At 47.0% G+C, this 11,455-nt stretch overlaps 4 protein-coding genes across 4 annotated transcripts; 1 reads left to right on the forward strand and 3 right to left on the reverse strand.

Moving 5' to 3' along the window:
• Positions 1-775: 775 nt before the first annotated feature.
• Positions 776-2,171, forward strand: LACBIDRAFT_333623 (uncharacterized protein; the record flags this gene model as incomplete). Its single annotated transcript, XM_001888242.1, has 6 exons — positions 776-778; positions 847-857; positions 1,222-1,340; positions 1,373-1,569; positions 1,780-2,020; positions 2,092-2,171. The coding sequence occupies 6 exons, from the start codon at positions 776-778 to the stop codon at positions 2,169-2,171; spliced, it is 651 nt and encodes a 216-aa protein (XP_001888277.1).
• A 1,429-nt stretch (positions 2,172-3,600) lies between these two features.
• LACBIDRAFT_333624 (uncharacterized protein) lies at positions 3,601-5,415 on the reverse strand (the record flags this gene model as incomplete). The annotated part of the gene is made up of 5 exons (XM_001888284.1): positions 3,601-4,203; positions 4,265-4,396; positions 4,442-4,726; positions 4,779-5,147; positions 5,215-5,415. The coding sequence occupies 5 exons, from the start codon at positions 5,413-5,415 to the stop codon at positions 3,601-3,603; spliced, it is 1,590 nt and encodes a 529-aa protein (XP_001888319.1).
• A 3,089-nt stretch (positions 5,416-8,504) lies between these two features.
• LACBIDRAFT_333625 (uncharacterized protein) lies at positions 8,505-11,005 on the reverse strand (the record flags this gene model as incomplete). Its single annotated transcript, XM_001888285.1, has 31 exons — positions 8,505-8,527; positions 8,598-8,804; positions 8,860-8,905; positions 8,974-9,009; positions 9,084-9,086; positions 9,195-9,197; positions 9,265-9,267; positions 9,337-9,339; positions 9,407-9,409; positions 9,491-9,554; positions 9,613-9,614; positions 9,682-9,684; positions 9,752-9,754; positions 9,822-9,824; positions 9,892-9,894; positions 9,962-9,964; positions 10,032-10,034; positions 10,102-10,104; positions 10,172-10,174; positions 10,242-10,244; positions 10,312-10,314; positions 10,382-10,384; positions 10,452-10,454; positions 10,524-10,526; positions 10,596-10,598; positions 10,666-10,668; positions 10,736-10,738; positions 10,809-10,811; positions 10,879-10,881; positions 10,944-10,946; positions 11,003-11,005. 31 exons carry the CDS (start codon positions 11,003-11,005, stop codon positions 8,505-8,507), a joined length of 453 nt encoding a protein of 150 aa, XP_001888320.1.
• Positions 11,006-11,019: 14 nt separating this feature from the next.
• LACBIDRAFT_312642 (uncharacterized protein) lies at positions 11,020-11,284 on the reverse strand (the record flags this gene model as incomplete). Its single annotated transcript, XM_001888286.1, has 2 exons — positions 11,020-11,098; positions 11,148-11,284. 2 exons carry the CDS (start codon positions 11,282-11,284, stop codon positions 11,020-11,022), a joined length of 216 nt encoding a protein of 71 aa, XP_001888321.1.
• Positions 11,285-11,455: the final 171 nt, after the last annotated feature.

The raw sequence follows: 11,455 nt of genomic DNA on the forward strand, positions 1-11,455 counted from the left end.
CTAAAGGTCTTTTATCTCCCGAAACCCATACTCCTCCTTCCCAAAAATCTCCCGGGGCTAGAAATAGCGTTGCTGATCGACATCTTCACGAAAGTCATGGAGGCCCATGGAGTTTGAGAGTAGGAGCTGGAAGCCTTGCCAGGAGCTTCCTTATCGAGGCTAAGAAGATGCGGAAGAGGCCTTCGTCGAGGCCCGGGACGTAGTGGCAGTAGAGGTCGTATTCAGAGATGCTAGAGAGGTAGATGGAGCCGGTGGCGGCTGCTTTGTGGGCGTAGTCTGTCATGCTGGTTTCCATTATTTTTCAAGTTGAACTCGACGAAGTGGGGTCGAAGACGAATTCGACGAGGCCACGCTACGGTAACAGGAGTGAATGGCACCCTTGAAGATGAAGTCAACGTTGAAGACTACAAAGAGAGAACAGCGCCCTTACCATGCACGCTACACTCCTGCAACGGTAACAGTGGATGAAGAACTTCGCATGGCGATCACGCGGAAATGACGAGGCAGAGTTTATTGTGTCCGAGGCGTAGAGGGAGGTCTGGATGACGGTAGGGATGAAGGGTTGATGGAATTTGAAGTGGGGTGGAGGCAGTTGAGGTGGAAGACGAGGGATTCGAAGTGGAATGGGGTATTGAGGTGGAAGGGAAACTTTGGAGGTTCCGTGCGGAAGCTCTGCACCCGGGGACACTGTTAGGGTCGGGCATGTAAGTTCGAAAGGCAGGATTAGTATCTGAAGGGGCGAGGGAGTGCGAAGGAGGGTCGAAGCTATGCGATTATGGTGGGTTCAAGTTTGCTTCATCGACTTCTGGTTTACACCGATGTACGAATACTTGTGTGTGTTTCCAGAGTGGCGGCCTGTGAGTAGGCCTTGAGCAGCACTTGATCATCACGCACACTGATCAGGAAAAACTAAAACTCACAATTGTGCACAATTCAGCTGGTTAATCGTGTTGTGCACAATTGTTGGTAAATTCTTCTCAATTCTCCTCAATCGAAAATGGAGATGTCGATTGTGCACAATCATTCATAAATTCCCGTCAATTCTTCTTAACTGAAAAACCAGAATTTACATTGTTCACTCTTGTCCTGAAAAGTGGTAAAACCCCATGTGGCTTAGTTATCTGTTGAGATTTAAATCAACTTAGTTGGAGGTGATCATATGGATATGATTCAATGGATTCTATTACTAACATTTTGAGGTTCTATATTAATTAACTACAGAGGGCAGCGTTGTCGCAGCGTTTCGGTGTTAATCATCCCAACGTCGACGGAGTGGGCTCATGTCCACAGCAGAGTCTATAGTGAGACCCCAAGCCCCATTGACAACAGCAAACAAGGGCGTAAGTGTTGTCGACGGCTGCGTTATCAGTAGTGAAGCCGGTGTGGTTTCTCAACCGCTGTGTGTGGTGCGCCAACGGTGGTGAAAAAGGTGGCAGATGGACTGCAGACTGCAGCAACAGCAGCAGCAGAGGTGGAGGTGGTGTGGAAAGTGGGGCAGTCAGCATTATGAGAGCGCAATGGGTTGGGGTACTTGCCTTCGTTGCAGTCCTCACCATCGGCTCGCAATGGGTACTCCCTCCAGTCATGTTGTGGCTTTGTTTCCACGAGGCTCGCAATCCTGATCGTGCTCATTGAACTCGAGACTTGGTGGCCACGTCCTATTCGTGGTGTTTGTCAAGACGCATGGGTGGTTATGGTTGTGGAATGGATGGCGGTAATTCTTCCCAAGTCAGTTCAAGCTCCGATACACGTGACGTTGTTGATTGTTGAAATCAACAGAACTCTACTTCGTCTTTCATCCCCACTCTCCTCCTCCCACCACCATCCCCATCACTGTCACCACTCTTCGTGACCACTGCCTTACGTCGTGAGCGCCTACCATGGCTAGGGCCGTGCCAGCTTCACGAGCATCGACGGTGCATGGAGAAGATGACGTGGCACGTCAACACTCCCCTCTGGATGTGCCACATCGTCCACACGGCAACGACACATGCCGTCATCGCCGTCCACAATAGTGCAGGTGAGCACATCACGGCGTAAGCCCTACAAGCCTCCCTTCTTTCCCCTCGCTAATTACTACAACCTGCTTAGCCGCCATCGTAACGCCCGCCAACCACTGCCACGTCACCGCCTCGCCCACTGCCACATTGGGCGATGATTACGGGACATGACAATGACGACGACACCCTTGAACGGCCATGTTATAACTATTTGAGGCCTTGGGTCTCGTCAGAGTCAAAACGCTGGCCATCGAGGTATGTATTCCTCTCCCTCTAAACCCCACCCCAGCCTGACGCGACAAAAGCTAGCTGATCAACCTCAGGCGCTCCACCACTTGTGCAACAGGGTATGTCTACGTCCCCCCTTTCTTAAATTCTTTTCAAAAGCACCTCCAGGTACGATTAATCCCACCGCCCCACCCTCTGTATGCGCAAACATGTACGCGGTGTTCTCCAGCACTGCAGGGCAGATGAATGGGCTGCGACACGATGTTAGGGACAGTGGATCAACGTGACAGAGGAGTGGTATGCATTTGAGATGGGAGTGGAGGAAGGAGGGTGAAGCGTTTGCGAGGGAAGGCGCTAGCACTTCGAACAAGATATTTCTTTGGCTTGTGTTTTACGTAGTTTATAATGTATAGTCAGTCGCCATCCAATGCACTCTTCAACTTGAATTCTCCTTTGTTGTGTCTAATTGCGTGAAAAAGAGCATCAATTCTGTGGTACAATATAATAAAATGAATGGTCAATTGCGCGCTAGGCATCATCAATTAAGCACAATTAATCGGTGCCCGTTTTATTTTACTTAATCCTGTCAATTCTCTCAAAAGTCACAATCCAGTCATTTGTGTGTAATTTACGGTCAATTCTGTATAAATCATATAAATTACGGTCAATTCAGAGTCTCAAGATTTCCTGATTGGCATCTGAGGGTGGCCATGTCGGAGTTTTCTAATATTGGTTACAGCTGGTTACTACCGGTTCCAACCGATCCAATCACCCGTGGCTGTTCGGACCGGTTACAGCCGAAGAGTGGTTGATTGAGACTGTGTTCAAACCATCGTTTCAACCAAGTCCTAACCAAATTTCAATAATGTGTACTGCGCTCACAACCGTATTGTAATTGTGGAACGATGAGAAATTTGTAGTCTAATTTTTTGAAGTCTACTATATATTTTGTAGTCCGTAATTCTATTCGACTTTGTAGTACGCTACTGTAGTATTCTATTCGACTTTGTAGTGATCTATTCTATCTACTGTATTGTATTGTACTTGTTCTGTCTATTATATTGTATTCTATTATACTTTGTAGTGTTATTCTATTTATCCTATGTAGGGTATTGCATCAGCCAGGATTCGAACTCTTGAGCTTATGGTCTTACTTACCTTTGGTCAGTGATCGATAGTTACCGCTTTACCAGCGGGGCATATATTTACATTAGATATCGGGTTAACATAAGGAGCAATTGGTTCTCGACAGTAAATAGAGCGACTTGCACCCTAAAGTACACTGATGCGCTTCGCACCTTTACATGTACATGATGAATAGTGACAGTGAAGAAACGAAATTGAAGGCATCCATAACTACAGACAGCGGTAACTAAGTTTTGCGCGCGCGTGGTTTGCGAGGCTTGCGAGTACCTGGTACAGCCTCAACAACCTCCGCCGCTGTGTCCTGAACAGGTCCCTTCTCCCTTGCCTTCCCTTTCTTTGACTTCTCTACAACCCTGGCTTCTGGTGTGACCAACGTAGATGGAGCCGCATGATGTGTTGTTGAAAGCAGCTGTTCCTGTGCGACATCAGACACCCGATTGCCACGGCTGTGCTCCTGCGATGGTCCAGCGCTGATGACTCTTTGTTCAACGTTAGGACTGGCGGGAAGGGAAGTGGCGAGAGCATCTTGTTCGATACTACCATGAGTAGCAAGTTCAGGAGGGGCGAGGGAGAGTGTGTCGAATTGATTGGTTGCATCCTCGATGCCACTGCTTTCGTCCCCGTCTCCCAGATCATTTGCGATCGTATTCACTGTAGCCGAACCGAAAATGATCTGGTTGTAGAGATCGAATAGTGCTTTCCCGTATGGGGTGTCGAGTTTCTGAATAATAAACATCTTGTACGAGCTGAAATCTTTGCTGTAGTCGATACCAGTGACAGCTCCCTTCCCAGCGGAAAGCTCGGGATCAGGAGAGAAGATGAAACGAACCTTGTGGAAAAGAAGAAAACAATTAGAAAGTTATACACTTGGCAAGGAGTTTAAAATGTACCAGAATGGCGATGCTGGCAATAGAACCAGGTGTCACACCAAGAAGCCCCCATAAGGCGGCACGTGTTTTTGGCTTCGCGTATTTGCCGACCTTTGTGATTGACGCAGCACCATTTAACAAACCTTTCAGAGCCTGATAGCGAGTGAGCGATGCAGCATGCAAATATGTAAAACTTACCAAAACAAGCTGAGGGTTCATGAAAACTTTAGTTCGATCATCGATACGGCGTCTGTCTGATTCTCGGGCAGCATATAAGATGGGAGCAAACTTGGGATACTTATTTCGTGTCATGTCCCAACGCAGAAGCTCCCGGAAGTTGTTGTTGCTCGCCTGCTTGGCAGCGTGGCTGGCACCAATTTGATTCGCCACATCAGGAATTTCAGCGCCAAATATCTTCGGAATGATCTTGTCGCGAAGCTCTTTGAGAAAGGTTGAGCGAACTTTACGGTGTTTATTGCAAAACTACAAAGGTTGTAAGAATTGTTACATGAAGTAATAGACTTGTAAAACTCACCAAGACCCCGAATTGACTGTGCTCTCTCATCAAACCATGAAAGCGTTCGGGAACCGTCTCATACATTTCCGATAAAACGCCGGCTTCCTCAGCTGCCTTTGTAACATATCTCTGGGGGCTGTTGACAAGACTCTGTTGGGGACGAGAACTGTTGATAATGACCGTATTGTAGTCGTTAGGAAGGAACATCTCGCAGGTGAGGCTGAACATTCGACCAATCGACGCGATCTCCTCTTCATGCTTCGCGATAATTGGAGGATACCCACTGGTGCCTTGACTATGTCGCGAGCGCTTCGGCTGGTTGACCTTGATCGTCGCCAACTCTTCACGAAGTTGACGGACTTCCTTGTCGCGCTTGCCACACAATAACTGTGCTTTTTTTAAAGCCTAAACTTTACAGTGAACGTAGAACTTCAAATACAAAGGGGAAATGAACCTCGTCATACTCTTCTCTTGTAGGATTTGAGCTGACAGCCAGAACATGTGCCGCTCCACCAAGAGAAAGGAGATCATTCTCGGGGCCAGAATCATCCGAACTCGATGATCCGCTGGATGGAGAGTCGAACTCTTCGCCACTGGATGGAGAGTCGAACTCTTCGCCACTGGACTGAGGAGGTTGGACTTGGCGGCGAGGCATATTGAAAGGAGTCTGTCAGCGGCGTAAGCTTGAAGGTGAGGTTGAGTCGTCAATGGGGAAGGTAGAATTTTGGACGGGGTTCTGTATTTATCAATACCTTGACGTAATCTACAGCAAGGCGCCGGTATTTTCTAGTTGGTCGCCGTTAAGTTGCATGGCCGGTGAGTGTATTGAATGCACTGCCATTTCATAGCATGCCGAGCATAGTACTACGTAAGTGTGAAGGAACAATGTCAGGCAGGGACTGGTATAATCAACGAGGCGTACATTATTTCGGATGTCAAGGCTCCGACCCTGCTCTTTCGAGCGGATAGAAAAATCTGTCTTTCATTTAATATATAATGGCCTTGGTCAGAAACTCGCACCAACCAAGAAATTGAAGAACCTACCGATATTGCATGCAAAATCTGGGAGGGAAATGATACAAATTGGCTTCGTGTCGATTCACAAGCGTCACTGGTTGCTTCGAATACTCGGGCATCAACGCCTGTGCATCATATGCGCTGCATGAAATCAATGAGGCTGGAATCTCGGGCCACAAAGTAGGATAGGATCAGCGGCCTTGGTGTGGTCCAACTACAGTCTGCACGCCAGCCACACAAGCGCCCAAAGTTGTCGGACAGTCCCACGGGCTCAAAGAGCATCGCCTTCACCGAGGAGGAAATGAAGGGAGGGTGTCGACGAGTTCTGATCAGTATTCAGAGGCTGCACAGTCCTCGCTTCAGCTAATGCTCACCACTACCGCCGGAACTTTCTACCACCATCGTACGGATAAACCCTCTCTGGATCCTTTGCCATATTTGCGATCGCATGTGGAACCTAGAAGCCCGCCCAAAGTAAATTCCGTTGAACCTGCATAAAGCACGTAATACCGCACCTCCTCACTCAAACCTCCTGCAAGACCTGATCATGAAGTTCATGTGGAAGGTCGCCGATTGCACTTCGCGTGTTGACAATCTCCTGCCACCAGTCCTCTTGCTGAGAAGAGACGTGCGCCGTAACTGTTTTGCAAATTGATCGGTTGGGTACTCCTGTATCGTTACACGACGAATCTAATACACAAGTGTTGTTTAGCAGAAAGATCTGGATCGCGATAGGCAAAGAAAGCACGCACATAAATTTTGAGGGGATCCTGAACACATTGCACGTTGTGCCAAGCCTACTAATATCCCGATAGTCTGGTTCTCGACCCGAGACGTGCTCATTGTTGCACGCGTTATCGCTCATGATGCTTCCTCCACTCCCTTGAGTACCTCACCCATTCCACGAACTTTCCATGTGCCGGAACAGCTAGAAAACTTATCACTCCTCTCCCCCCTCGCAACGTTCGTCAACTCTCTGATAAGATCATTGAAGATCCCTGGACCCCAAGTTGTCGTTTGCGCGAGGAGATATTCAAATGTGAGGTAAGGTGCATATGCTGGCCAGAGAAGGGCGTCATTGAATTCTCGTGAGATTGCTTCGATGAGTGGGAGAGCTTGACGGATAAGGCACGCTGCATCCTCGTTTTTCACAAGTTGCTTCCACGGAGAGAAAGTGACAGTTATACTTACACGTGAAAGTTAGTTGGCATTGTCAACAACCAATCCGAAGGTAGTCAGTTGGCAGCCGCTCGAAAGGGCCTTGGGGATTGACCTTGACGCTGAGAACTAGATATTAAGTGGTGATTACATGACATGATTTCAAAAGATAAGATTGCAATCCGCGTTGAAATCGGTATCAATAACTATGGACCGATCTCAACCGGCTTGGCAGGAGTCAACCCCGTGGCAATGACCGTGTTCGGTTGAAATCCGTTGCAACTGGGAATAAACCGGCGTTCTTACCTGATTGCAACGCCGGCCGGTTGTAACCGAGAAAAAAAAAGTCCGACACATTTTACGTTGTAAGAATTTTAAAAAAGCTCAAGATTCGAGAGACGTACCTTTGTAACTCAAGGCCATGTTGGACGAGGAGTGGATGATAAGTAGATGAGTCCGTATACTAGTGTTTGCCGTATTCTTGGAGCGGGCATAGTGGACTGGGCATTCTGCCAGCCAATCTGGCCTGGTAAGAAGGCCACTGGAATCCACTGGAGTCCACTGGAGTCCATATGGATTACATGGGGGAGGGTAAAGACCTCGTCCACACGTACAATGTAATGACCACATATGACAAGTATTATCAGACCCCACATGTTTGGTTGATCAGCTACGATGAGGTTCACCTTTTGCCCATTTTTCTAATACGCTAGCTAACGGAAACAATAGAACTGCACCCCACCCCCTCCCAAATCTTCCAAGACATCTCAGCAGACCACACCCAGAAAACAGTAACAATTGAACCATTCATCCACTCCGCCTCTCTCCAAGCCGCCTCCATGCATCCATGCAGACATGCCAGCATCATGAAGAAGGTAATAGAAAGGATGAACAACAGTGTCGTCGAGGAACAGCTCACGCAGCATGGTAAACCCTCGGGGAAGGACACCCCAAAGAAAGAGAAGAAGTGGCCATTCAGCTGAAAGTCGTCTGGGAGTGCCAAGGACGTTCAACAGCTTCAAGCTGGGGCTGAGGAAGAGGAGGTGGAGGGGATGAGGGTCAATTTCTATCTGGTTGTTTTCCTCAAGTTTATTGTGAGCATCGTGCCGACTATTGAGGTCGACTCGACTACGTCTTTTTGAGTTTGATGCCACTCTCCCTTCATCTGTACCTCCCCAGTCCTCCCTCATTGCTAGCCGTCGTTTCTTGTACCTGTATTTTTTTTACCACTGTTGGTACTTAGAACTCCTCTTTCTTTGTGAATACATTGCAATGTGGAATATGTATCTGTATCTTTTGTGTTTTTCTGACAGACTTTAGAGAATACGTAAATCATGTATCATCTCACCCCCCTCTAACAACTCTTTGAACTCCCATACACATACACTGTGAAGACAACTCAAGGGCACCCTCAAGCTGTGGAAGCTTGAGAACATGAAAAGCTTGTGGACTTTAAAAGAAATTACCATCCTTGACTTTCTTTTACTCAAATGACACAATCTATGTTTTTGGGAACAACAAGGCAAAAGGTGCATCATAATGGGTGGTAACTAGAGACATGTGCTGCATTTATGAAATTCTGGCAAGGTGGGCTGAAACTTTTATAAAGCTAAAATCAAATAAATGAGAAGACCTTGAAAGACTTGGAATATTGATACTCACGAAGGCGATTGTCCATAGCAATCTTTACAAGGGCCTGTTTCTTTTGGTCCTCAGTTTTAAGCCGAGAGGCCTCCTTGATGGCAATTTTAATTTTTGCCACATCAGCAGACAAGTTGAACTTTTGCATGGCTGATTCAAAGGGGGCAGTGGACTTTGAAGGATTCTGTTTCCACAGAAAGAAAGAGTGCTCTGCAATGATAGCAGTCACTGAGCAGTAAAATAGTAGTTATGATAGAGTGGTCATAAATGAGAGTAGACACACCAATACATAGAAAGGCAATGTCCTTGAAGGATTTGGTATTGTGAATCTGGATAGAATTATGTGGTGGTCAGAATAATGAATAGCATTTACACAGTGAAGCTAGTGAAGGTTTACCAAGGACCAGTCTGTATGATCGAGGACATCCTTTGCCTAAAAATAGTAATTGGTTCAGTCAATACTACTGGTTTTTATAAAAATATTGGAAGAAACAATAAAATACTGACTGTCTATTTGAACAAGTGGAGTTTCATAAGTGTTTTTCTAAAATTGTAGAACTGAACTGACAATCTCATCATTTCTTAGCAAAATGAAAAGAGAAGAAAGCTGAGACCTACCTTCTATTTAAAACACAGGCCACCCTCTTATCAACAACAAGTAGAGAAGAACAGTCGGATGGTGACTTACATCCTGTTCAAAACCCAGAGCATGCTCTTGTCAGCAACAAGCAGGAAGGGCCAGCCAGATCCTCTGACTTACATCCTGTTCAAAACCAAGAGCATGCTCTTGTCAGCAACAAGCAGGAAGGGCCAGCCAGATCCTGACTTACATCCTGTTTAACACCCAGAGCATGCTCTTGTCAGCAACAAGCAGGAAGGGCCAGCTAGATCCTGACTTACAGCCTGTTCAAAACCCAGAGCATGCTCTTGTCAGCAACAAGCAGGAAGGGCCAGCCAGATCCTTCTAAAATTGTAGAACTGAAGAGCATGCTCTTGTCAGCAACAAGCAGGAAGGGCCAGCTAGATCCTGACTTACACCTGTTCAAAACACAGAGCATGCTCTTGTCAGCAACAAGCAGGAAGGGCCAGCCAGATCCTGACTTACAGCCTGTTCAAAACCCAGAGCATGCTCTTGTCAGCAACAAGCAGGAAGGGCCAGCCAGATCCTGACTTACAGCCTGTTCAAAACCCAGAGCATGCTCTTGTCAGCAACAAGCAGGAAGGGCCAGCCAGATCCTGACTTACAGCCTGTTTAAAACCCAGAGCATGCTCTTGTCAGCAACAAGCAGGAAGGGCCAGCCAGATCCTGACTTACAGCCTGTTCAAAACCCAGAGCATGCTCTTGTCAGCAACAAGCAGGAAGGGCCAGCCAGATCCTGACTTACAGCCTGTTCAAAACCCAGAGCATGCTCTTGTCAGCAACAAGCAGGAAGGGCCAGCCAGATCCTGACTTACATCCTGTTCAAAACCCAGAGCATGCTCTTGTCAGCAACAAGCAGGAAGGGCCAGCCAGATCCTGACTTACAGCCTGTTCAAAACCCAGAGCATGCTCTTGTCAGCAACAAGCAGGAAGGGCCAGCCAGATCCTGACTTACAGCCTGTTCAAAACCCAGAGCATGCTCTTGTCAGCAACAAGCAGGAAGGGCCAGCCAGATCCTGACTTACATACTGTTCAAAACCCAGAGCATGCTCTTGTCAGCAACAAGCAGGAAGGGCCAGCCAGATCCTGACTTACATACTGTTCAAAACCCAGAGCATGCTCTTGTCAGCAACAAGCAGGAAGGGCCAGCCAGATCCTGACTTACATCCTGTTCAAAACCCAGAGCATGCTCTTGTCAGCAACAAGCAGGAAGGGCCAGCCAGATCCTGACTTACAGCCTGTTCAAAACCCAGAGCATGCTCTTGTCAGCAACAAGCAGGAAGGGCCAGCCAGATCCTCTGACTTACATTCTGTTCAAAACCAAGAGCATGCTCTTGTCAGCAACAAGCAGGAAGGGCCAGCCAGATCCTCTGACTTACATCCTGTTCAAAACCCAGAGCATGCTCTTGTCAGCAACAAGCAGGAAGGGCCAGCCAGATCCTGACTTACATCCTGTTCAAAACCCAGAGCATGCTCTTGTCAGCAACAAGCAGGAAGGGCCAGCCAGATCCTGACTTACATTCTGTTCAAAACCAAGAGCATGCTCTTGCAGTCAGCAACAAGCAGGAAGGGCCAGCCAGATCCTGACTTACAGTCTGTTCAAAACCCAGAGCATGCTCTTGTCAGCAATGGGCAGGAAAGGCCAGCTAGATCCTGACTCACCCACTGTTATAACAAAAGCATGATCCCATTAGCATCTACTTGAGGCCCACTGGATGTTGGCTTACCGCCTGTTCATATATATTATTTTGTTCTACCACTGTACAGTCAAGTAAGGTCCACATACCATATGTGGAAAATACTTCAGTATGTTCTCAACCATCTTCCTCCACTCTTTCTTTTCTTTGAATAACTTCCAACCTGGAAAGACAACTCTGTTATTCTAGATAATCAGCAATTTACCAGCATATAATTCAAAATGAAGCAACTACCTTTTAATTGCATATTCAATTGACAGAGCCACATTATTTTGCTGCACTGTAAGAAACAGCTGTAACAGTGTATCATCTGAAAAGGTGGCTGCTGTCTTCCTCAGCAGTTCACTGCAGTCACTTGTGGGATTTTGCATATCTGTCAAATGCAATTAATCTATTGTCAATGAGTAAATGAGTTTGTTATACCTCGAAAATACACATGATCCTTGGGAGGATACTTTCTCTTGAAGAGTTGCTTGCCAAATTTCTCTTCAAACCTGGCAACTGACTCTTCTGGAGCTTTATTTGCAGCATCTTCAACATTG

The sequence above is a fragment of the Laccaria bicolor genome, genomic scaffold (genome assembly GCF_000143565.1).
Source record: "Laccaria bicolor S238N-H82 LACBIscaffold_53 genomic scaffold, whole genome shotgun sequence".
NCBI classification, from domain to species: domain Eukaryota; kingdom Fungi; phylum Basidiomycota; class Agaricomycetes; order Agaricales; family Hydnangiaceae; genus Laccaria; species Laccaria bicolor.